The 26,469-nt window shown below is 47.6% G+C and overlaps 2 protein-coding genes and 1 long non-coding RNA gene across 4 annotated transcripts in view; 1 reads left to right on the forward strand and 2 right to left on the reverse strand.

Moving 5' to 3' along the window:
• On the reverse strand, positions 1-10,343 carry LOC137299635 (mpv17-like protein 2). Its single transcript, XM_067968549.1, has 5 exons — positions 9,683-10,343; positions 7,983-8,144; positions 6,142-6,218; positions 5,282-5,410; positions 1-362 (listed from the first exon to the last, which is right to left on the reverse strand). Exons 1-5 carry the CDS (start codon positions 9,870-9,872, stop codon positions 261-263), a joined length of 660 nt encoding a protein of 219 aa, XP_067824650.1. The 5' UTR covers positions 9,873-10,343; the 3' UTR covers positions 1-260.
• Positions 1-16,369, forward strand: part of LOC137299637 (uncharacterized) — a 49,803-nt gene extending 33,434 nt beyond the window's left edge. The window contains exons 4-5 of the long non-coding RNA XR_010957961.1: positions 14,251-14,517; positions 15,908-16,369. This is a non-coding gene — a long non-coding RNA (uncharacterized lncRNA). The remainder of the gene's footprint in view (positions 1-14,250; positions 14,518-15,907) is intronic.
• Positions 9,912-26,469, reverse strand: part of LOC137299634 (paramyosin-like) — a 21,819-nt gene continuing 5,261 nt past the window's right edge. The window contains exons 3-4 of one of the 2 annotated variants that reach the window (XM_067968547.1): positions 23,397-23,460; positions 9,912-9,998 (exon numbers count right to left, since the gene is read on the reverse strand). In XM_067968547.1, the coding sequence (XP_067824648.1) occupies positions 9,988-9,998; positions 23,397-23,460 (75 nt within the window). In that variant the 3' untranslated portion in view covers positions 9,912-9,987. The remainder of the gene's footprint in view (positions 9,999-23,396; positions 23,461-26,469) is intronic. The other variant, XM_067968548.1, reaches the window with a different exon arrangement.

Raw genomic sequence — 26,469 nt, forward strand, 5'->3', positions numbered from 1 at the left:
TCACTTAAAAAACATTTAATTTTTCACAGTCCAGAATCACAATTTCGACTATTAAAAATAATTATATCCAGACTATTCCGGTGGTAATTTTGCTTTGTTTGGCCCCCAGATGGAGAGGGCGGGGAAACTTTGATCCGTTTATTTTGGGACCCGGCTGTCAGTGGGATACAGTCCGAGTTGCCCTGGGTCGTACTGAAGGCCGACAGGTGCAGGATCTTCGGTCCTTCGATTGAGGTTCCTTGCCGGCTGGGAGCCAGTTGCTACTGCTCGTCTTCCAGAGGCATCACAGAGGTCACCGGCTCTGTCTTCTGTTCGTCCGGAATACCTGACTCATCCAACAAGATTCCTTTGCCTGGTTGACCCTGAGAGCAAGAGAGAAAGAAAGAACTTGCATTTATATAGCGCCTTTCACAACCTCAGGACGTCCTAAAGCTCTTTACAGCCAAAGAAGTACTTTTTTTTTTTGAAGTGTAGTCACTGCTGTAATGTAGGGAAACGCGGCAGTCAATTTACGCACAGCAAGATCCCACAAACAGCAATGTGAGAATGACCGGATAAATTGCTTTTAGCGATGTTAATTGAGGGATAAATAATGGCCCAGGACATCAGGGAGAACTCCCCCTGCTCTTCTTCCAATAGTGCCCATGGGATCATTTACGTCCACCTGAGGGGGCAGACGAGGCCTCGGTTTAACATCTCATCCGAGAGACGGCACCTCCGACAGTGCAGCACTCCCTCAGTATTGCACCGGGAGTGTCGGCCTGGGATTACGTGCTCAAGTCTCTGGAGTGGGCCAATATCGTAACAACATGAAGATTTCTTTCCACTCTTTTTATCAGATTTCAATTCAGATTAAATTCAATTAATTAAAAATAAAAAAAAATCTGGAATTAAAATACTAGTATCAGTAATGGTGGCCATGAAACTACCGGATTGTCATAAAAACCCATCTGGTTCATTAATGTCCTTTAGGGAAGGAAGCCTGCGCCCTAACCCGGTCTGGCCTATATGTGACTCCAGACCCACAGCAATGTGGTTGATTCTTAATTGCCCTCTGAAATGGCCTAGCAAGCCACTCAGTTGTAAAATCTCGCTACGAAAAGTCATAATAAGAATAAAACCGGACGGACCACCCGGCATCGGACCACTAGGCACCGGACACGACAACGGCAAAACACCAAGCCCAGTCGACCCTGCAAGGTCCTCCTTAATAACATCTGGGGACTTGTGCCAAAATTGGGAGAGCTGTCCCACAGACTAGTCAAGCAACAGCCTGACATAGCCATACTCACAGAATCATACCTTTCAGCCAACGTCCCAGACTCTTCCATCACCATCCCTGGGTATGTCCTGTCCCACCGGCAGGACAGACCCACCAGAGGTGGCGGTACAGTGATATACAGTCAGGAGGGAGTGGCCCTGGGAGTCCTCAACATTGACTCTGGACTCCATGAAATCTCATGGCATCAGGTCAAACATGGGCAAGGAAACCTCCTGCTGATTACCACCTACCATCCTCCCTCAGCTGATGAATCAGTCCTCCTCCATGTTGAACACCACTTGGAGGAAGCACTGAGGGTAGCAAGGGCACAGGATGTACTCTGGGTGGGGGACTTCAATGTCCATCACCAAGAGTGGCTCGGTAGCACCACTACTGACCGAACTGGCCGAGTCCTGAAGGACATAGCTGCTAGACTGGGCCTGCGGCAGGTGGTGAACGAACCAACACGAGGGAAAACCTCACTTGACCTCGTCTTCACCAATTTACCTGTCGCAAATGCATCTGTCCATGACAGTATTGGTAGGAGTGACCACCGCACAGTCCTCGTGGAGATGAAGTCCCGTCTTCGCACTAAGGACACCATCCAACGTGTTGTGTGGCACTATCACCGTGCTAAATGGGATAGATTCAGGACAGATCTCGCAGCTCAAAACTGGGCATCCATGAGGCGCTGTGGGCCATCAGCAGCAGCAGAATTGTATTCCAGCACAATCTGTAACCTCATGGCCCAGCATATTCCTCTCTACCATTACCAACAAGCCAGGGGATCAACCCTGGTTCAATGAGGAGTGTAGAAGAGCATGCCAGGAGCAGCACCAGGCGTACCTAAAAATGAGGTGCCAACCTGGTGAAGCTACAACTCAGGACTACATGCATGCTAAACAGCAGAAGCAGCATGCTATAGACAGAACTAAGCAATTCCACAACCAACGGATCAGATCAAAGCTCTGCAGTCCTGCCACATCCAGTCATGAATGGTGGTGGACAATTAAACAACTAACGGGAGGAGGAGGCTCTGCAAACATCCCCATCCTCAATGATGGCGGAGTCCAGCACGTGAGTGCAAAAGACAAGTCTGAAGCATTTGCAACCATCTTCAGCCAGAAGTGCCGAGTGGATGATCCATCTCGGCCTCCTCCCGATATCCCCACCATCAGACAAGCCAGTCTTCAGCCAATTCGATTCACTCCGCGTGATATCCAGAAACGGCTGAGTGCACTGGATACAGCAAAGGCTATGGGCCCCGACAACATCCCAGCTGTAGTGCTGAAGACTTGTGCTCCAGAACTCGCCGCGCCTCTAGCCAAGCTGTTCCAGTACAGCTACAACACTGGCATCCACCCGACAATGTGGAAAATTGCCCAGGTATGCCCTGTCCACAAAAAGCAGGACAAATCCAATCCGGCCAATTACCGCCCCATCAGTCTACTCTCAATCATCAGCAAAGTGATGGAAGGTGTCGTCGACAGTGCTATCAAGCGGCACTTACTCACCAATAACCTGCTCACCGATGCTCAGTTTGGGTTCCGCCAGGACCACTCGGCTCCAGACCTCATTACAGCCTTGGTCCAAACATGGACAAAAGAGCTGAATTCCAGAGGTGAGCTGAGAGTGGCTGCCCTTGACATCAAGGCAGCATTTGACCGAGTGTGGCACCAAGGAGCCCCAGTAAAATTGAAGTCAATGGGAATCAGGGGGAAAACTCTCCAGTGGCTGGAGTCATACCTAACGCAAAGGAAGATGGTAGTGGCTGTTGGAGGCCAATCATCTCAGCCCCAGGACATTGCTGCAGGAGTTCCTCAAGGCAGTGTCCTAGGCCCAACCATCTTCAGCTGCTTCATCAATGACCTTCCCTCCATCATAAGGTCAGAAATGGGGATGTTCGCTGATGACTGCACAGTGTTCAGTTCCATTCGCAAACCCTCAAATAATGAAGCAGTCCAAGCCCGCATGCAGCAAGACCTGGACAACATCCAGGCTTGGGCTCATAAGTGGCAAGTAACATTCGCGCCAGATAAGTGCCAGGCAATGACCATCTCCAACAAGAGAGAGTCTAACCACCTCCCCTTGACATTCAACGGCATTACCATCGCCGAATCCCCCACCATCAACATCCTGGGGGTCACCATTGAGCAGAAACTTAACTGGACCAGCCATATAAATACTGTGGCTACGAGAGCAGGTCAGAGGCTGGGTATTCTGCGGCGAGTGACTCACCTCCTGACTCCCGAAAGCCTTTCCACCATCTACAAGGCACAAGTCAGGAGTGTGATGGAATACTCTCCACTTGCCTGGATGAGTGCAGCTCCAACAACATTCAAGAAGCTTGACACCATCCAGGACAAAGCAGCCCGCTTGATTGGCACCCCATCCACCACCCTAAACATTCACTCCCTTCATCACCGGCGCACTGTGGCTGCAGTGTGCACCATCCACAGGATGCACTGCAGCAACTCGCCAAGGCTTCTTCGACAGCACCTCCCAAACCCGCGAGCTCTACCACCTAGAAGGACAAGAGCAGCAGGCACATGGGAACAATACCACCTGCACGTTCCCCTCCAAGGCACACACTATCCCGACTTGGAAATATATCGCCGTTCCTTCATCGTCGCTGGGTCAAAATCCTGGAACTCCCTCCCTAACAGCACTGTGGGAGAACCGTCACCACGGACTGCAGCGGTTCAAGAAGGCGGCTCACCACCACCTTCTCAAGGGCGATTAGGGATAGGCAATAAATGCCGGCCTTGCCAGTGATGCCCACATCCCATGAACAAATAAAAAAGAAAGTTTTTGGGACCACAAATATCCACATATCGGCTAAAAATTGCCAAAGACAAATGAATAACTGTCTCCGAGTGCACACATGCATTCGTTGTTAGGCTCAGTCGAAGGTTTGCAATATCCTTTCAGCCCTGTCTCATATTCAGTTGAATATTATTTATCATGTGCATTTTTTGGGTAACCAAATACTTATCAGTATCTCTATTCATCAAACTCTCATTGTACAGAATGATAGGGAGAAACTGTTCCCACTGGCAGGAGGGTCGGTAACCAGAAGACACAGATTTAAAATAATTGGCAAAAGAGCCAGAGGGAAGATGAGGAGATTTCTTTTAACGCAGCGAGTTGTTATGATCTGGAATGCGCTGCCTGAAAGGGCGGTGGAAGCAGATTCAATAGTAACTTTCAAAAGGGAATTGGATAAATACTTGAAAAGAAAAATTGCACGGCTATGGGGAAAGAGCGGGAGGGAGTGGGACTAATTGGATAGCTCTTTCAAAGAGCCAGCACGAGTACAATGGGCCGAACGGCCTCGTTCCCTGCTATACGATTCAGTGATAAGAGACGGCTGAGCTAGACTGACATCAGAAGGGGCAGCAAATAAAATACACAACAGGTGGCTCCCGAGCAATAACCTTACCGTCACTGAGCGAACAATATGCTGCATCCCACCACTTCCTACCAGTGGAGCAAGTGAGAAGGCAACCTTTCACCTCTGGGATCCAAGTTCAAACGTAGTTCATCCCCAATAAGGTGAAAGTCTTCCCTTTCTGTTGGCTGCTGGGACCAATTGCCAGTTACTTTGCCACAGGGTCAAGTGGGCAGGGGTCATAGCACAAAACTGCTCTAATTCAATACTAATTGTAAATCTTACTCATCGAAACCACGGGTGTGGGAATTGTGCAAATACTGGGACAGAAGGGAGTCCTCTGACGGAGGGTTAGTACAGCACAGAGCGAGCTTTACTCTGTATCTAACCCGTGCTGTCCCTGCCCTGGGAGTGTTTGATGGGACAGTGTAGAGGGAGCTTTACTCTGTATCTAACCAGTGCTGTACCTGCCCTGGGAGTGTTTGATGGGACAGTGTAGAGGGAGCTTTACTCTGTATCTAACCCGTGCTGTACCTGCCCTGGGAGTGTTTGATGGGGAGACTGGGTCAAATATTCAGGACTAACGTCCCTCACGGACAAGATTCGAGCTCCTGCCAAAATCCACGTACCTGGTGTTTCAGATAGGAGAGGAAAGTGTCCCATCCAACAGTTAGAAAATTCACGTACAGCACGCGGAATTTCTGAGGGACGAAAAAGAAGTTGATCATCTGGGCCGCCGGCCAAACCGTCCAGTCCGCCTGTAAACAGACAATTCATTCAAACATTAAATCTTCTGAAGTGACTCCACAAAAGCAAATCGGCAATTTCAACCCTTCCTGAAAGGCTGGTTTCAAGTTGGGGTGTTTGGGGGTGGGGGAGATACAGGGGGTCTCTTTCTCTGCCCCACCCCCACCAAATTTTCCCTTCGGTGTGGCATCCACCTCTGTGGTGCAGCGTCCCACCAACAATCCCGGGACGCTGGGGCTGTGAGCTGGGCAGTCAAAGTTTGAAACCTGCAATTCAAAGGGGAGGAAGTGATGCTGCAGTTGTACAGAGCCCTGGTCAGACCCCGTCTGGAGATTGGGTTCAGTTCTGGGCCCCGCACCTCGGGAAGGATATTCTGGCCTTGGAGGGGGTGCAGTGGGTTCACCAGGAGCACATTACAACAGTAACGACACTTCAAAAGTACTTCATTGGCTGTAAAGCAGTTTGGGACGTCCCGAGGCATCAAATTCTATTTGTACAATACGGGATTATCCGGGGTCGTGATTCACAATTCCATCTAATCTTTGTGAAAACTCTCAGGTTAGTGACATGGGCTACATTAACACTGATTAAGCTGCAAGACAAGAAAGGGTTTGTGTTTTATTTTTGTGGCTGATAGCCGGCTCTGGCAAAAGATGCTCCAAATATCAGAGGACATGACTGGCAGGGAAACCATCAAATGCCAAAATCAAGTTTCCACGGCAAAAGACTTTTGGAGTTTTACCTTGTAAAATTCCCAGAACTTGTTCTTGAACTCCAGACCGCAGTCCATGAGACTGTGTCCTTCTAATGTTCCCATCCCTGTCGGAATAGATCACAGGGTCACAGTTAAACATTTCAGATCAGGTACAAATCCTTTGTGACAGGCTGCCTTCACCTCCGCGAGCTGCGTTATCCTCCTCCTGTCCCACCAACACCTCATTATCGTTACACAAACCACGCCACGCTGATAGAAACATAGGAACAGGAGCAAGCCATGCAGTGCCTCGAGTCTGTTCCGCCAGTCGATTAGGTCCTGGCTCTAATATTAAGGTTACTCCCCCCTGTTCTGGATTCCACCACCGGGGGAAATAGTTTCTCTCCAACTCCCCCATCGAATCCCTTTATCATCCTAAATACCTCAATTCGATCATCCCATAACCATCTAAACTCGAGGAAATACAAGCCAAGTTTACACAGCCTGCCTTCATAATTTAACCCTTTTAGCCCTGGTATCATTCTGGTGAATCTGCGCTGCACCCCCTCCAAGGCCAATATATCCTTCCTGAGCTGCGGTGCCCAGAACTGAACGCAGTATCTCCAGGTGAGGGTCTGAGCAAGGCTCAGTACAGCTGAATCATCACTTCCTCAATGAATAATACTGTACCCCAGTGTTATACAGTGACAGACCTGTACCCACCAGTACTGCACCCCTATATTGTACAGTAACAGACCTGTACCCACCAGTACTGTACCCCAGTGTTATACAGTGACAGACCTGTACCCACCAGTACTGTTCCCGTGTTATACAGTGACAGACCTGTACCCACCAGTACTGTACCCCAGTGTGTTATACAGTGACAGACCTGTACCCCCCCAGTACTGTACCCCAGTGTTATACAGTACAGAGTCGTACAACACCAGGTTATAGTCCAACAGCTTTATTTGAAATCACAAGCTTTCGGAGCTTAGCTCCTTCGTCAGGTGAGTGAAGAAGGGTTTCATAAAAGCATCGCATATATAGTCAGAGAACAATGTCTGGTGATTACAGATAACCTTTCCAACTGCCCGTTATCACCCCTCGGCAGAGAGGTAATATGCGATGCTTTTACTCACCTGACGAAGGAGCTAAGTTCCAAAAGCTTGTGATTTCAAATAAAGCTGTTGGACTATAACCTGGTGTTGTACGACTCTGTACATTTGTCCACCCCAGTCCATCACTGGCATCTCCACAACGTGTTATACAGTGACAGACCTGTACCCACCAGTACTGTACCCCAGTGTTATACAGTGACAGACCTGTACCCACCAGTACTGTACCCCAGTGTTATACAGTGACAGACCTGTACCCACCAGTACTGTACCCCAGTGTTATACAGTGACAGACCTGTACCCACCAGTACTGTACCCCAGTGTTATACAGTGACAGACCTGTACCCACCAGTACTGTACCCCAGTGTTATACAGTGACAGACCTGTACCCACCAGTACTGTACCCCAGTGTTATACAGTGACAGACCTGTACCCACCAGTACTGTACCCCAGTGTTATACAGTGACAGACCTGTACCCACCAGTACTGTACCCCAGTGTTATACAGTGACAGACCTGTACCCACCAGTACTGTACCCGTGTTATACAGTGACAGACCTGTACCTACCAGTACTGTACCCCAGTGTTATACAGTGACAGACCTGTGCCCCAGTGTTATACAGTGATAGACCTGTACCCACCAGTGGTGCTGGTCTTTCTTCACAGATTGAATGGGTGCAGCGTGAAGATTTCCCACACCTCCTGCACTGGGTGAGGGGGGGACAATGTCAATTGTGGCCGAAACTCTTCGGAGACACAGAAATGTTAGACGTACCAAAGAAGTAAAAGATGCCGAAGATGGGCGAGGCAATGATCTGGTCCAACAGAACCTTTTTGACGACGATGGGTGTTGTTCTCCCCGGGAATCTTCCATCCAGACCCCTGTACCAGTAGTGCGCAAAGGGGCCCAATAAACAGCCTGTAGCAAACATTCGGCCTGAGTGGAGAATGGAGCAAAGAAACACACAACAGTGATACCGGCAAGAGAAAGAGCCAGTACTGTGTCCCCCGCGTCCTACCCTTCAGCCTTGAACGGAAGGCAATGAGAAGGATCCAAGATATTGAGTGAGTGGAAACAGTTAATCCCGAGTCACAGTTACAGGTCAAACCACAACCGCAGGACTGGATGGCCCTTTTCGTACTTTGCCTGTGACTATTTTTGTACGGGAGCAAGCCCGGGGGGGGCGTCATCACCACTGGGTCCCAATCTGGACCACCCCTGACACCCGGACTCTTTCCAGCAGGGATCGTAGGGTCGCCCATCTCTTTCACCCTCTCCGGCCCAGGGGTGCTGAGGCCAATTCACAGCACTGCAACTGGCACACGCTGGGAAAAGGACACGTTCAGGACTGATGGTGGGAAGGCGTTCCTCACACAGAGTGACAGACCTGTACCCACCAGTACTGTCCCCCAGTGTTATACAGTGACAGACCTGTACCCACCAGTACTGTACCCCAGTGTTATACAGTGACAGACCTGTACCCACTAGTACTGTCCCCCAGTGTTACACAGTGACAGACCTGTACCCCCCAGTACTGTACCCCAGTGTTATACAGTGACAGACCTGTACCCACCAGTACTGTACCCCAGTGTTATACAGTGACAGACCTGTACCCACCAGTACTGTACCCCAGTGTTATACAGTGACAGACCTGTACCCACCAGTACTGTACCCCAGTGTTATACAGTGACAGACCTGTACCCCCCAGTACTGTACCCCAGTGTTATACAGTGACAGACCTGTACCCACCAGTACTGTACCCCCGTGTTATAGTGACAGACCTGTACCCACCAGTACTGTACCCCCGTGTTATACAGTGACAGACCTGTGCCCACCAGTACTGTACCCCCGTGTTATACAGTGACAGACCTGTGCCCACCAGTACTGTACCCCCGTGTTATACAGTGACAGACCTGTACCCACCAGTACTGTACCCCAGCGTTACACAGTGACAGACCTGTACCCACCAGTACTGTACCCCCGTGTTATACAGTGACAGACCCGTACCCACCAGTACTGTACCCCAGTGTTATACAGTGACAGACCTGTGCCCACCAGTACTGTACCCCAGTGTTATACAGTGACAGACCTGTACACACCAGTACTGTACCCCAGTGTTATACAGTGACAGACCTGTACCCACCAGTACTGTACCCCCGTGTTATACAGTGACAGACCTGTACCCACCAGTACTGTACCCCAGTGTTATACAGTGACAGACCTGTACCCACCAGTACTGTACCCCAGTGTTATACAGTGACAGACCTGTACCCACCAGTACTGTACCCCAGTGTTATACAGTGACAGACCTGTACCCCCCAGTACTGTACCCCAGTGTTATACAGTGACAGACTTGTACCCGCGTTTCCTCACACCAATGACCACACTTCAAAAAAGTACTTGATCGGCTGTAAAACGCTTTGGGACGTCCCGAGGTGGTAAAAGGCAATGAGAAAGGAAAGTTATTTTTTTACCTGTTCGAGCCCATTCCCGCAGGTGGTCCGGGTCCCTGCGGATTTCTCGGGTTTGCTGGATTATGTCCCCAGTCGCCATCAGGGCTCCGGAGCTCACGGTGTTCGTCACAAGCAGAAATCTGTCGCTGAACAGCGGCTTCCAGCAACCGAGCAAGCGGACAAAGAGACTCCGATTGGGGGAGACCGACATGCTGGGTACCGGGGGTGGGGGAGACTGACCACAGCTCCGACCCCTGCCTCCGACAGCAAGCTCTGAAGCTTCGATATCCACTCACTGCCGACAGGTCCCTGCAGCTTCCCCAAAGTCACCCTGAAACTTCGCGTCAATGTGAAATGTTAAAAATTAAACGAATCAACAACCCCAGACCCTGAGGAACCGCTGGATATCGCGACTGTTAAACTGAAGAAACTTCAGATCACAATCTAACCTGCAGCCCTGCAACAGCGGCCACACATTTCATATTCTTTATCTCCCATCACTGTCCAACGACTCACAATTCAAATACTTTTTCCTGGATTTTTGCCCCAATTGGTGGTTCGCACCATTTAATAAATTCCTGTAAAACCCCCGCACTGAAATTTGGGGAAAAAGCAAAGACCGGAAACTTGGATCAGTCCCAGGGTCCCGGGACTGTCCGCCCCACAGCCCCTCTCCCCCTCTCCCCACAGCCCCTCTCCCCCTCTCCCCACAGCCCCTCTCTCCCTCTCCCCACAGCCCCTCTCCCCACAGCCCCTCTCCCCACAGCCCCTCTCTCCCTCTCCCCACAGCCCCTCTCTCCCTCTCCCCACAGCCCCTCTCTCCCTCTCCCCACAGCCCCTCTCTCCCTCTCTCCCACAGCCCCTCTCTCCCACAGCCCCTCTCCCCACAGTCCCTCTCCCCACAGCCCCTCTCTCCCCACAGCCCCTCTCTCCCACTCCCTCGCCCTGTATCTCTGTCTCTCTTCCCTCTATCCTCTTCCTCAGTCTGTATCCCTACCTCAGTCCCATGGTCACTCTCACTATCTGCCCCTCTCTCTCCTCCCTCTACCCCACTTCCTCCTTCCCTCTCTATCTCCCTCTCTCTCTCCTCCACTTCCTCCTTCCTTCCCTCTTTCTCTCTCCCTCCCTCTATCCTTATCTTTCTCTCCTACTAGCCCTCCCTCAGTGTGTGTGTCTATCTCTCTTTCCTCCTTCCCTCTCTCTCTCTATCTATCTCTCCCTCTCTCTCTCCCTCTCCCTCTCTTTCTCTTTCTTTCCTCCACTCTCTCTCCCTCTTTCCTCCACTTCCTCCTTCCCTCTATCTCTCAGCCTCAGTCACGTGGCTCCGATTCCGCAGGAAGTGACGGAACCCCCATCGCTGTATCGCTTCTCGCCACCAATCAAATCCCCTCCCTGCCTTGATTGATACAAACATTGACCAATCAACAGGCGGGGCTGCCACTAATGAGCCAGTCAGATTGTCAAATACGAAAGGGGCGGGAACATGGCTGTGTGTTACGTCATTAGGCCACTTTACATAAATTAATATTCAACAGACTTCATTAGCATATTTAAAGGGGCACCTCAGGGTCCGGTGTGGACAGACTCTGGGCAGCCTCATTTCATCAATCAGTTGCTCCAAAACCCCACTGACCCTTCACCGCGTCGTCAGCGAGGGGCCGGCCCGCCCTCCCGAACAAAACGTTTCCGGCGCACGAGGAACGTTTTTTCTTTTGTCTCAAACCTTTATTTTCGTCATTGCTATTGACAAGTAAAGACGGACTTGCATATTTATATAGCGCCTTATCTCCATTGCTTAAAATACTCCCAAAGGGCTTCTCACGCAATGATTTATTTCGAAGTGCAGTCGCTGTCATCGTGTGGGCAAACATGGCAGCCATTTTTGAGGGTAGCAAGATCCCACAAACAACAATACCATAAAATGACCAAATAATCTGTTTTACGTTTTGGTTTGAGGGATAAATTTTGTCCAGGGCACCGGGGAAAATTCCCCTGCTCTTCTTCAAATAGTGTCGTGGGATCTTTTACGTCCACCTGAGAGGGCAGACAGAGCTTCGGTTTAACATCTCATCCAAAAGACAGCACCTTCCAGCTGGATTTTGTGCTCAAGTCTCTGGAGTGGGATTATGAACCCACAACTATTCTGACTCAGAGGCAAGTGTGCTACCCACTGAGCCATGGCTGACACCTAATGTAACATGTCTAGCTCGTCCCAGTCTCTGGTTTCTTTTTCTTTCCTCTTTCGCTCTCCAGGGTGTCTCTCCATCCCACCCCCTAACAAGTCTCCATCGCTCCCCTCCCCCATCCATCTCTCTTCCCCTCTCCCTCTGTTCTCCAGCCTCAATCCCTCTTTCGGTCTCACTCCCCTTCCACTCTCCAGCCTCTCATCTCCCTCTTCCTCAGATCAGCCATGATCTAATGAATGGCGGAACAGGCTCAATGGGCTGAATGGCCTCCTACTGTTCCTATGTCCCAGCCAATGTTGCTCCCTCAAAAACAGATGAACCAGTCGTTAGCTCCTCGCTGTTTCTGGGATCTTGCTATGTGCAAAATGGCTGGTGCATTTGCCTTCATGTGTGTCAGCTGTAACTCAGTGGGCAGCACTCTCGCCTCTGAGTCAGAAGGTGGTGGGTTCAAGTCCCACCCCAGAGACATGAGCACATAATCCAGGCCGACACTCCCAGTGCCAGTACTGAGGGAGTGCTGCACTGTCGGAGGTGCCGTCTTTCGGATGAAACGTTAAACCAAGACCTCATCTGCCCACTTGGATGGATGTAAAAGATCCCCCGGGCACTATTTCGAAGGAGAGCAGGGGAGTTCTTCCCTGGTGTCCTGGGCCAATATTTATCCCTCAACCAACATCACTAAAACAGATGATCTGATCATTTATCACATTGCTATTTGTGGGATCTTGCTGTGCGCAAATTGGCTGCCGGTTTTCCCACATTACAACAGTGACTACATTTCAAAAAGTACTTCATTGGCTGTGAAGCGCTTTGGGACATCCTGAGGTCATGAAAGACGCTGTAGAAATGCAAGTCTGTCTTTTAGTACCTGAAGCTGACCCCTCCAGTACTGTTACTCTCTCATTATATCCAGATCCGTATTGTTTTTCAATGATTCCAGCTGGCAGATTATTCCAATCATGTATCACTCTTTGACTAACGTACTACACGAATATCTATTTTAAACTATTCCTCACTAATTTACATTTTAAGGACCTGTTTCCTTTGCTTAATTTGAAGTAATATTCTGGGTTGAGTGTGACAATACCATTCAGTATTTTACATATCTCTGTATGGACAGCTGACCAGGCAATTCATCCAACTTGGGTTCTGGACCCTCGGTGAGGAGGCTCCTGGGAGATTTGGCAGGGCTAAGAATCTAAGTTGATTGATGCTAAACTTGTCCAAACAACGCAGAGCATCAGTCAACAAAGCCAATACAATGTTGAACAACAATAGACAAAATAACAACAACCTAACCCGTGCTGTACCTGCCCTGGGAGTGTTTGATGGGACAGTGTGGAGGGAGCTTTACTCTGTATCTAACCCGTGCTGTACCTGCCCCGGGAGTGTTTGATGGGACAGTGTAGAGGGAGCTTTACTCTGTATCTAACCTGTGCTGTACCTGCCCCAGGAGTGTTTGATGGTACCATGTCGAGGGAGCTTTACTCTGTATCTAACCCGCGCTGTACCTGCCCTGGGAGTGTTTGATGGGACCTTGTAGAGGGAGCTTTACTCTGTATCTAACCCGTGCTGTACCTGTCCTGGGAGTGTTTGATGGGTCAGTCTAGAGGGAGCTTTACTCTGTATCTAACCCGTGCTGTACCTGCCCTGGGAGTGTTTGATGGGACCGTGTAGAGGGAGCTTTACTCTGTATCTAACCCGTGCTGTAGTGTTTGAATTGGAAAATGTCACATTCTCTAGAACTAACATCTCTGACCTCAAGGAGCTGAAAAATTACATTTTTGTTACACTTCCTTCTGCAACCTTCCTTCAAGCATCCTCAGAACACCTTATCAACTTAATTAGCACATTGGAACAGGAGTAGGCCATTCAGCCCCTTGAGCCTGTTCCGCCATTCTATTGGCTGATGTTAACTCCTTTTACCCACCTTGGTTCTATATCCCTTAATACGCTTCCCTAACAAAAATCGATCAATCTCAGTTTTGAAATTTTCAATTGACCCCCAGCCTCAACAGTCTTTCTGGGGAGAGAGTTCCAGATTTCCACTCCCCTTTGTGTGAAGAAGTGCTTCCTAACATCACTCCTGAATGGCCTGGCTCTAATTTTAAGGTTATTCCCCCTTGTTCTGGACTCCCCCCACCAGAGGAAATAGTTTCTCTCTATCTACACTATCAAATCCTTTAATCATCTTAAACACCTCAATTGGATCACAAAAAGGGAGAGTCTGTGATCGAATGGAGAGCAGAAGTGATTAAACGACAAAAATGATCACAGATTATCCCTTCACTTCCCACTTTTCCCTGGCTCTGGACTGGTTTAAAAGCTGTTCATTTCTAACATCTTCCAGACCTGATGAAAGGCCATCGATCAGTAATGTTAACTCTGTTTCTCTCCCCACAGATGCTGCCCGACCTGCTGAGTGTTTCCAGCATTTTCTGTTTTTATTTCAGATTTCCCACATCCACATATTTCCCTTTCTATTTCCCCTCCCCTTTCTCCCTCGAGTGTCGACCTGATAGGATTAAAAAAATAATTGCCTGGTTCCGATAGGGAGAGGTTGGGACCAATTTGCGACCGAGGTCTCCAGGGATTAGAGAGGCCTCGAAACGGATCCATCTCATCAACTGGGCAAGGACAGGACATGTGTGTCCGACTTTCAACAGCAAGGTAATAAATCAATTCGCTTTCACTCCTATTGTGAGAAACTCTTGATCCGTGCTTTAAACTCAAAAGCATCGTTCTCAATCGCAAGCAATGTTCTCAATTATTTATTGTAGTGAGCAGCCTGGTCACTGAATACAGGAGCTCTTACTCTAACACTCTCTGACACAGCACTTACAATGCAGGTGGTTTCATTGTTGCCTGTGGAATCTTCTAGACCATCACATTCCTCTCCCCCCCCCTTCTCCCCTCCTCCCCCCTCCTCCTCCTCCTCCTCCTCCACCCTCGCTCCCATCCCGCCCGTTCAAAGCAGCTTCCATCTCAATCCCAGAGGGCCACATTGCAGATAATGTGCTGTCAATCCAGGGAGAGAGATTTCACTGCAACACCACGAATGGTTTCACACATCAGGGCTGGCTGAAAAGGATCTTTTTACACCATCGTCTACCAATACTGGAAATCTCAATTTAAAAAAAAAAGTAGTAGGTGCTGGAAAAATGTACAAGCAGATTCTCTCAGTGAGGGGCAGAGAGGAGTTGATGCACTGGGTGTGAGGGGTTATCAAACCTTCCGGCATTAATTCCTGGAGACTCCAGGACAGAGATTAATCTCCAGGGCCCTCCTGCGAGCAACACCCGGGACAAAAATCATAGCATTAAAAACCTCGTTTGTGTTTTTTCATTTTCTTTAAACACTTTATAAAAATATTGGAAATGGGGAAAAATGGCTGTTTGACCAACAGTGAAGATTCATCCAATCAGAGTAACCAGGACTCCGTTCTTTTTCCAATTGGCCATGGGAAGGCGGGGCATCGCGAGGATGGACATGTCGGACGGCCAATGGCGGGAGTGGGGGGAGGGGCCGGTTGCAGGTCATGTGACACAACCCCCTGGACTATGACCAAGCAGAGTTGGCAGCCCCTCACCGGGTAGAACCCTGCACCAGAGCTGGGAATGGTCAAGGGGAGAAGCCCCTTCACAGGAATGACTGACCAAAAGGAGGGGAAAGGGGAGGACAAGAGGCAAAAGTGAAGGGGACAGATATTTAAATAAAGCAAGAATGAACTTGCATTTATATAGCACCTTTCATGACCTCAGGACGTCCTAAAGCACTTTATAGCCATTGAGGTACTCTTGAAGTGTAGTCAATGTTGTAATGTAGGAAACACGGAGATAATCAGTGCACAGCAAGATCCCACAAACAGTAATGAGATAAATGACCAGTTAATCCATTTTAGTGACATTGGTTGTGGGATAAATATTGGCCCAGGACACCGGGGAGAACTCCCCTGCTCTTCCTCCAATAGTGGCCGTGGGATCTTTTACGTCCACCTGAGAGGGATAAACATTGGCCTACTCCTGCTCCTATTCCTTATGTTTTTTTTATTAATCCAAAGATAGCAACAAGACCAGGACCATGATGGGATAGCTGGACAATGCTCCATTGAAAAGGTTCTTGTGGTTAAATGAATACTGTCAAATCAGGTTGACCATCTGGAATTCTTTGAAAAACAGCGTTGTTAATCTATAAGAATCTTATGAGTGTTCCATATATGGTGTGAGTTTTCGGTCAAGGGGGCATAAAAACCCAACGTCTTTTGAGCTCAGGGCAGAGGATCCAGCGAAGTTCACCCAGCTGTCGAAAGAACACTTAGCTCTCTGAAGACGACACAGCTATCAAATAAACACCTGACTACCGGAACACAACGTCACTGTGGGAAAACTTGAAATGACCACGTTGGCAACTTAATTACGAGCTCTGCCCAGAGATCAAACGGGATAATATTGTTTGATCTTTGTTGTTTAAATATTTGATACCCTTACATGTTTGATTTGACTATTAATAAATGAGACATTGATTACCAATTAGTGTCACCTCCGAATCTGTTCCAGATTGGCGAGTCAGACAGGAAGTGTTGACATTAAATCAAACACCCAAAGGGAAAAATGTTTAAAATTCGACAGACTTGATTCGCTCACAATTTGATCACAAAAGATGTGAATCATTCAAATTCCAGAAGTAAGGTTTCGTTTAGTAGAAGTAATCATGGCAAGTGTCCACGAAATGTTAGAAAAAAAACTAAAAAAAGGAAACTAAAGGGGTCTGAGGAACCTGTGGAATTAATCTCCAAAGTAGTGGAGATGGATGAAGGTTATGAGACGGCCGGAGAACGGGTCAAGGAGCAAGTTTGAAATAAAAAGATGAAGGAGAGAGTTGGTAAAAGGACCCTTATGGGGGCAGCAAACTTGTGTGCACTTAAGAGTGAGGGACGTATTGAACAATTAAAAGGGGAAAATAGGAAGCAGTTAGAGGAAATTAAGAGACAGTCAGAAGAAAACAAAAGGTTGAAAGAACGTCTGACCGGTGTCCTTACAATGCTGGAGAGTTTGCAGTTGGTCGCTAAAACTGCGCCAGCAGGGGGGCTACAGAGTCATAAAATATTACAAGAGAGAGATAGACCGACAGAGAAAAATAGGAGATTAGAGTCGGAACTCGTCGACTGTAGAGGGGGTTTAAGGGAGATTATATGAAGACCCATGAATTCAGTGGACCCCACATGGTGTAAGTTAATGACTCAGGAGTTACGGGGCAAATTGGGCCGATAAGGGGCTGTGGTGCCTGCTGCAACACGAGGAGTTATTGGAGGAACAAAAGGTACAAATTGGAACCCAGACGGGGAAGGAGAGGTAGATTGGAATGATCTGGCAGGAGCAATGGGGATTGAGGATTGCCAAGGTTGGGAATTTAACAGTCAATTTAGCGGCAATTGATACCAGCTCAATTGCTAAATTTAAATGTGAGATAGATAGCTTTTTGGCAACCAAAGGTATGAAGGGATATGGGCCAAAGGCAGGTATATGGAGTTAGATCACAGATCAGCCATGATCTTATCAAATGGCGGAGCAGGCACGAGGGGCTGAATGGCCTACTCTTGTTCCTGTGTCCTCTGAGTACGGAGGGCCCCCCCCTACCTGTGAATGTGATGACCACTAACCAGCGGGTGTAATGGGCAGGGTCACGTGACTGGTACAGTTTAGGAGGAGAAATCAATTTCCCCCCCTGAGGCACAGTCTCTGTCCCGGGAGCTAGGATCCATTCAGGACGCGCGAGAGGTGTCTCGCCGGATTAGATATTTGAATATGGCCCACCAGGAATTGTCTAAAATATATCAAAAAAGGATAATATGGACCGCCTGCCAACAAACAATTAAGGTCTCCCTTAACCCCAATATCCATGTCCCTGCCACCCCCTCATGGGAGGTTAAACTCGATATTATGCACATATTGGGTCTGGATCAAATTAATGTCATTAGTTAATGTGGACAAACCACTCAGGGTCCACAGGAGCTCCCCCGAGCCTTTGGAAACAGTTTATGGACCTGTTTGAGCTGACTCAACCCAGAGGGGTAGGGGCCCCAAACCAGAGACTCCGAGGTGTTTAAAAACAGGTCGTCCTGTCTCAGTTACACCCACTGGTGAAGACCGCCCTCGGGGTAAGTGTCAATAAAATCACCCAGTGGATGAATCTCTTGGAGGTGGCAATTCAGGCCTGGGAAGCCCTAAGAGACCAAATGCCCAAAGATCCATGGAATAAATGATATCGGCCATAGAGGGACCGGTAGGTTGGGGTAATAGTGGGGGGAGTATGGTCAATGATAGGCGTAATGACAGGTGTTTCCGATGTCAGAAAATGGGCCATCATGCCGTGGGCTGCCAGAGTAATGTAGCGCCCCCTCGGGAGAGGAACAATGGGGGAAATCCGTTCCCAACGCTCCAAAAACCGGGAGAGATAGAACAAAAATTAGATAAATGAATAACCATGACTCTCCAAAAACCAGGAAAGGTGGAACAAAGGTTAGATAAATTAATAACCCTCCTGACTACCCAAAAACAGAAACAGACACAACAGTACCAAGAACAGTTGAGAGTTAAGAGAGATCGTATCTGTACAATGACCCAAGCGGGTGGTGATGGAGACGAGGTAGATGGGAAGGGTTGGCAGAGGAGACTGCGAACTGTCGCTCCCCAGACAACACAATGACACAAGGAGCCGATGATGAGAGTAAAGTAGATTGGGAAGGCTTCGATGAGGACAGCAAAATGGAAGTCGCAGAAGTCAAAGAATCATTGAAGCAAACTCAAAGCGTGTAACGGAGTAAAAGACCAGAAGGGAGAGAGGCAGTCGTCGAGGTTCTAGAAAGTGAACCGAGAAAGAGACTGGAACTCCTCGCTGGTTCCCCAGTTCCCCCCTTTCCATTCGTTATACTCCAGCCTTCCAGCAACGGAGGAGAAGGAGGAAACTTTTAAACAGGAGAGCCAATACAAGCCTGAGAAATGCCCTTTCCTGCATGAAATTTTAAATCATAACAGAATTGAGTTAAGTCGGAAACATCAGAGATTGAAAATGAAGAAGAGAGATAAAGGTTAGATGATTTAAAACAGGGGGGAAAGTGAAAAGGGAAGATTCCGTTTCCCCTACTGTTACAAGCTACTGGATATTTCTTCAGTGTTTAGTGTACTGTCTCTTTAAGTGTACTGTCTCTTTAAGTGTACTGTCTCTTTAAGTGTGTTGCACTCTGCAGTGTGCAGGCTGCAGCTGGCTCCATTTCCTCTTTTTTCACAAAACTGAAGCAGCCTTCACCCTTTGTAGTGCTGGTCGTTTAATGGAAGCATTTCAAATCGTTGTGTTTTCTAAGCATAGTACCACTGTTAAATTTCTTTTTTTTAATTCGTTCATGGGATGTGGGCGTCGCTGGCGAGACCAGCATTTATTGCCCATCCCTAATTGCCCTTGAGAAGGTGGTGGTGAGCCGCCTTCTTGAACCGCTGCAGTCCGTGTGGTGAAGGTTCTCCCACAGTGCTGTTAGGGAGGGAGTTCCAGGATTTTGACCCAGTGACGATGAAAGAACGGCCGATATATTTCCAAGTCGGGATGGTGTGTGACTTGGAGGGGAACGTGCAGGTGGTGTTGTTCCCATGCGCCTGCTGCCCTTGTCCTTCTAGGTGGTAGAGGTCGCGGGTTTGGGAGGTGCTGTCGAAGAAGCCTTGGCGAGTTGCTGCAGTGCATCTCATGTACAAGATGTCAAAAGAGTTTGGAGAATTATTCTACAGTTGCAGGACTGTGTCCTATTTTATGTCTGTGAGATCTGAGGTCGAAATCAAATGTTTTCTTTTCAATTCGGCAAAATTTCTTTAAATTGAGTTGAAATCTGTCTGAGTCTGGAGCTGCTGTGGTGAAGCTGGCTCCGCCTTCTTCTCAGTCAGTACTGCCATGAAGTTTTAAAATCATGTTGCCTTCTACAGAGTTAGTTCCACATTGGGGACGACTTTGACCCTGTGGGTCTATAGCCGTCCAACGGGGGATCTTAGTCGGTAGCAAAATACAGAGCGTCCAAGACCACAGACTGTTGAGACATCAGGTCAGGGTTGTGTAGGGTGTTCTACTCCCAGTCTCCAAAGAAACTGGAGGCAGAAGAAATAATTCTTTGTGCTTTCTCCACAGATGAAGCGAAATGGATAATGTGATATTAATTACATTTATTATTGGGGAGTATAAAATGACAGGGACTTAGAAACTGTAAAATGTGCCCTAAGTGAATAATGTCCAATTTACAGTATTGTGATAAATGCCCACAAGAGATGTGCAGATAAAACGGGAACGAGAAGTAGGAAGTGAAAGATAACATAATGGGGGTAGAAACTCGACCAGAGGAGGGTATCTTCAGGACAAGACAATTACAGTCGGACCCTGTGCGATGGGTAGGTGCGATAACAGGGTATTGGGAACAGGAATATCAATTTGGAATGGGATAGATGTTCAGACAATAGAGAATGGGATAGATGTTGAGACTATAAAGAATGGGATAGATGTTGAGACTATGAAGAATGGGATAGATGTTGAGACTATAAAGAATGGGATAGATGTTGAGACTATAAAGAATGGGATAGATGTTGAGACTATGAAGAATGGGATAGATGTTGAGACTATGAAGAAGCATACGCGACATTATGAACATACACAGGTCAAACTGGTCAATGTACTAATCCGAAACGCAATCAGTGAGCGAGCACAGGAGGAACAATATACCGTCTATAACACGCACAACACTGCCAAGTTTTTCACTCAGACGCAGGATAAACTAAATGAGATGATACACAAGGGAAATGAGCAAGGAAAGGGAATAGAATGAGCAACCATTTCTCCGGCATACGGAGCAGATGTCCTTTTGTTTATTGATCAAACACTGGGATTTTTGATGCGAGTTGAAGTCCCGGATGTGTTAAGGGACTACGACCCTGTCCGCTGGTATTCGATGGGAAATGGGGAAACAAATGTGAGGGGTGAAGTTCCACCTGAATCAACAATCCGCAATCTGGGGGACGCTCCGATTCACCCAACGGGCCAAGTTAGGGATAAGAGTAAACCTCGATTTTTACCCTATCCTCACCCATCGTGGATATTATGACCCAAGTGTTTCCCGAATTGGCAGAATCACATTCTGTGGGATATTTAGAGGGAGAAGTGTAGAAGCAAAGGGTAAATTCGCTTCAGTTAATGTGTATGACAGGAAAACTGCATCATAGAAGGTGCCCAATTAGGATTGTTGGGTCAAGCAGGGGAGCCGATAGCTGGGCCGATGTGAGTATTCCCTTGCCCCAGGCCTGAGTGCAGACGGTGCAGACATGGTCTAAAATTGAGACTAAAACTTTAAAATGGGAGGCGCAGGAAAAGATGCATGAACGAACTCGTAGTGACGCAAACACAAGAGGCTTGTTATAATTTGCAGTCAGAGATTATTCCCGCTCTGTTAAATTTTTCCTTCTGTATCTTTTGTCTTCTGATTTATGTAATTGAATGTTTGTAGATTTTTAATCACACTAAGAGAAATTGTTCACAGTTTTACTAAGTGCAATCGGGAAGAGATTCAGGTGAACTCACAGAGACAATAGGATCGAGATTAAACAATGCAGAAGCAAATAGAGGGATTACTGAAAGGAATGAATAGGCAGATAGGGGACGTTATATCAGATCAAGGGGTGTCCCTGGTTTTAATAGAACGACTGGCAGAGAGACAGGTTGGGGATATTGACAATCATCCAGAATAACAAAGACTAAGGAACAACTGATCTTCAAGGCAATTATGTCTGAAAGGTTTTTACAATGATCAGATTCAAAAGAGGGTTAAATGCTCTGGAAAACAATTAAATCCCAAATTTTATACTGGACAAAGAAATAAAAATTTGGAAATCAGATCGGAATGTGGATTTTATCACCAATCAGTGAATTATTCACTAAAGTGTGAAGAGTTGGATTGATGAATTTTGCCAGCAAGCCTTGCAAGCAGAGTGAGATTTCACGACTGATTCCCGTGGTAGTTGCAATATCGCTGCTATCTGCTGATGTAAAACCGAGATTGAAAGTGGAATCGATGGGCTTGATCGAGGATGATATGTGTAAGGAATTTGTAAATCATCCGAAGATCGAAGGTATCAGTAAAGGGAAATAGAAGGGATCTGGATTGCTCCAAACACTTCCTGCTATCCCAGGAAAAGTGGATCCTGGTTGTGCAGATGTGATGTTTTACAAAGTGCACGGCCAGCTTGTGGTTTCACCCTGGATGAAGAATCCCCTAATTATACTACTGAATTTGAAAAGGACCAATGTGATTTATTCGGAGAGGAAGGTATTAGGTTACAATTAACAGGAGGCCCAACACAAAAGGCAGCGCCGTATCTCCAGTTTGATGGTTAACGTCTTGCTTTACACCAACCAGAATTACTAAATTGGGGCTAAGATATCGGTGCCTGTTTTGGCCACAATGATACAAAATGAAAGTAAACATTACCCTCCAGACAGAAAGCTTATGAGTGGTTGTAAAATTTGGCCGTAAAGTGTACTTAAACGTGCTATCGGGAACATTAGATGGAGGCGGGGCTGTTTAGGACTGACAGGGCAACTTAAGAAGTTCCTGATTATACAAATCCTGGTTACCACATCCCTCAGAGTGTCTGCCTGCTGGGTCCACAGTGGGTCTCGGAGTTAAAACAGAATGTGCGTCATTCCAAACCATTCCCCCATTGGACCAGATTGATTAAATAAGTGAGGGGTCGAAGACTTTGTCTTCTCCTCCTCAAGGTGGGGAATCTTTAACAAGATCGGAAATAGGGAAAAAGTGACATCTTTTTCAGAATACTACGCACCATCATGCTGTACGGGCTGTGCAGCTTATTTTGCTGAATTATAAACTGTTAACCTTTGACCGGTGATTGACCCCGTCACCCTCCCTGCTGGACAGAGCAGCTATGTGATAAAAGAGGAACAATGACCAAAACAGACATTAATCCAAAGATAGCGACAAGACCAGGACCTTGTTGCGATAGCTGGACAATGCAACCTTGAAAAGGGTCTCGTGATTAAATGAGTAACATCAAAACATCTGGAATTCTTTGAAAAACAGCGTCATTAATCTATAAGAATTTTATGAGTGTTGACCCATATATGGTGTGAGTTTCCGGTCAAGGGGGCATAAAAACCCAACGTCTTTTGAGCTCAGGGCAGAGGATCCAGCGAAGGTCACTCTGTCGAGAGAACACTGAGCTCTCTGAAGATGACACCGCAGTCGGAAGAACAGCTGACTACCGGAACACGACCTCACTGCGGGAAAACTTGAAATGACCACATTTCCAACTTAATTACGAGCTCTGCCCAGAGATCAAACGGGGAAATATTGTTTTGATCTTTGTTGTCTAAATATTTGATACCTTCACATGTTTGATTTGACTATTAAATAAATGAGACATTGATTACCAAGTGGTGTCACCTCCGAATCTGTTCCAGTGTGTGGGTCACACTGCTAGTGAGCGCCGAGTGTTCGAGCTGCTTACCTTCCAACGTCTTCTTCTCCTCTGCCAGATGCAAATGTTTTATCTGTGCATTGACCAGTTCCTCCTGTTTGGATGCAAAGCAATTAAATTGTTACAATCGGACAGGAGTGGGCCCAAGGCCTGGTGTTAGAGTGGGGCAGGAGTGGGCCCAAGGCCTGGTGTTAGAGTGGAACAGGAGCGGGCCTGAGGCCTGGTGTTAGAGTGGGGCAGGAGTGGGCTCGAGGCCTGGTGTTAGAGTGGGGCAGGAGTGGGCCCGAGGCCTGGTGTTAGAGTGGGGCAGGAGTGGGCTCGAGGCCTGGTGTTAGAGTGGGGCAGGAGTGGGCCCGAGGCCTGGTGTTAGAGTGGGGCAGGAGTGGGCTCGAGGCCTGGTGTTAGAGTGGGGCAGGAGTGGGCCCGAGGCCTGGTGTTAGAGTGGAGCAGGAGTGGGCCAAGGCCTGGTGTTAGAGTGGGGCAGGAGTGGGCCAAGGCCTGGTGTTAGAGTGGAGCAGGAGTGGGCCCTAGTCCTGGTGTTAGAGTGGAGCAGGAATGGGCCCTAGTCCTGGTGTTAGAGTGGAGCAGGAATGGGCCCTAGTCCTGATGTTGGAGTGGAGCAGGAGTGGGCCCGAGGCCTGGTGTTAGAGTGGAACAGGAGTGGGCCTGAGGCCTGGTGTTAGAGTGGAGCAGGAGTGAGCCGAGTCAGACAGGACACTATCAGCATCAGATAGTGTCCTCACGATCAGGGATTTGAACCGTCGTAACCTTGAAAACTTTTACTGAGTTTGCCTCGACGTTCACTCTTTCCCAACTACTGTAGAACAAAACCAACTCACTCAGCCTTCCCTCACAACGTACATTCCCCACACCCAGAATCATTTCCATTCTCTGCCTCTAAGGATGTATCCAATTAATACCTTCCCTGTGAATCAGTGATGGGGTCTGATCCATGCCTTGTACTCACACAGTGCAACCTCTTCTGGATTGGTAATGGGCCTGTAAAAGGCTCATGAATTTCAATATAGAAAAGTGTGAGGTGGTGCATTTCAGTAGGAAGAATAAGGGGGCCACATACTCCTTGGATAATAAGAGTCTAAATAGGGTCGAAGAGTAGAGGGTTCAGGGGGTACAGATACACAAATCACTAAAAGTAGCGACGCAGGTTAATAAGGCCATAAAAAAGCAAACCAAGCACTGGGATTCATTAGAGGGATAGAATTGAAAAGCAGAGAAGTTATGTTAAACTTGTACAGAACCTTGGTTCGACCACACTTGGAGTATTGCAAACAGTTCTGGTCTCCATATTATAAAAAGGGATATCAAGGCACTGGAGAAGGTACAAAGAAGGTTTACTCGGATGATACCAGAACTGAGAGGTTATACCTATCAGGAAAGATTGAACAGGCTGGGGCTCTTTTCTCTAGAAAAGAGGAGATTGGGGGGGTGACCTGATAGAGGTCTTTAAGATTATGAAAGGGTTTGATAGGGTAGACGTACAGAAGATGTTTCCACTTGTGGGGGAGACCAGAACCAGGGCCACAAATATAAGATAGTCACCAATAAATCCAATAGAGAATTCAGGAGAAATGTCTTTACTCAGAGAGTGGTGAGAATGTGGAATTTGCTACCACAAAGAGTAGTTGAGGTGAATAGTGTAGATGCATTTAAGGGGAAACTGGATAAGTACATAAGGGAGAAAGGAATAGAAGGAAAGACAGAGGGTGGTTGTAGAGGGTTGTTTTTCAAACTGGAGGCCTGTGACCAGCGGTGTGCCTCAGGGATCGGTGCTGGGTCCACTGTTATTTGTTATTTATATTAATGATTTGGATGAGAATTTAGGAGGCATGGTTAGTAAGTTTGCAGATGACACCAAGATTGGTGGCATTGTGGACAGTGAAGAAGGTTATCTAGGATTGCACCGGGATCTTGATAAATTGGGCCAGTGGGCCGATGAATGGCAGATGGAGTTTAATTTAGATAAATGTGAGATGATGCATTTTGGTAGATCGAATCGGGCCAGGACCTACTCCGTTAATGGTAGGGCGTTGGGGAGAGTTATAGAACAAAGAGATCCAGGAGTACAGGTTCATAGCTCCTTGAAAGTGGAGTCACAGGTGGATAGGGTGGTGAAGAAGGCATTCAGCATGCTTGGTTTCATTGGTCAGAACATTGAATACAGGAGTTGGGATGTCTTGTTGAAGTTGTACAAGACATTAGTAAGGCCACACTTGGAATACTGTGTACAGTTCTGGTCACCCTATTATAGAAAGGATATTATTAAACTAGAAAGAGTGCAGAAAAGATTTACTAGGATGCTACCGGGACTTGATGGTTTGACTTATAGGGAGAGGTTGGATAGACTGAGACTTTTTTCCCTGGAGAGTAGGAGGTTAAGGGGTGATCTTATTGAAGTCTATAAAATAATGAGGGGCATAGATAAGGTAGATAGTCAAAATCTTTTCCCAAAGGTAGGGGAGTCTATAACGAGGGGGCATAGATTTAAGGTGAGAGGGGAGAGATACAAAAGGGTCCAGAGGGGCAATTTTTTCACTCAAAGGGTGGTGAGTGTCTGGAACGAGCTGCCAGAGGCAGTAGTAGAGGCGGGTACAATTTTGTCTTTTAAAAAGCATTTGGACAGTTACATGGGTAAGATGGGTATAGAGGGATATGGGCCAAGTGCAGGCAATTGGGACTAGCTTAGTAGCATAAACTGGGCGACATGGACATGTTGGGCCGAAGGGCCTGTTTTCATGTTGTAAACTTCTATGATTCTATGATATGCTGATAGGGTGAGATGAAGTAGGGAGGGAGGAGGCTCGTGTGGAGCATAAACACCAGCACAGACCAGTTGGGCCGAATGGCCTGTTTCTGTGCTGTACATTCGATGTAATTCTATGGTAACAGTCCCTCTCCTTCATGCAGAACAGGAACTGCTGTGTCTGGGCAACAGAGAGAAGGTCACAGGTTAAATAAACAGCCATTGCCAAGAGGAAGGAGGAAGCTCTCAGACTGGGCTCCAGATCACAAATAGTAAACACCAGCAATACCCCTTTCCCCCAGGGAGTGAGAATGGAATGAAAGGCAAGAGAATAGTCACGAG

The sequence above is a fragment of the Heptranchias perlo genome, chromosome 29 (assembly GCF_035084215.1).
Source record: "Heptranchias perlo isolate sHepPer1 chromosome 29, sHepPer1.hap1, whole genome shotgun sequence".
Lineage (NCBI taxonomy): Eukaryota > Metazoa > Chordata > Chondrichthyes > Hexanchiformes > Hexanchidae > Heptranchias > Heptranchias perlo.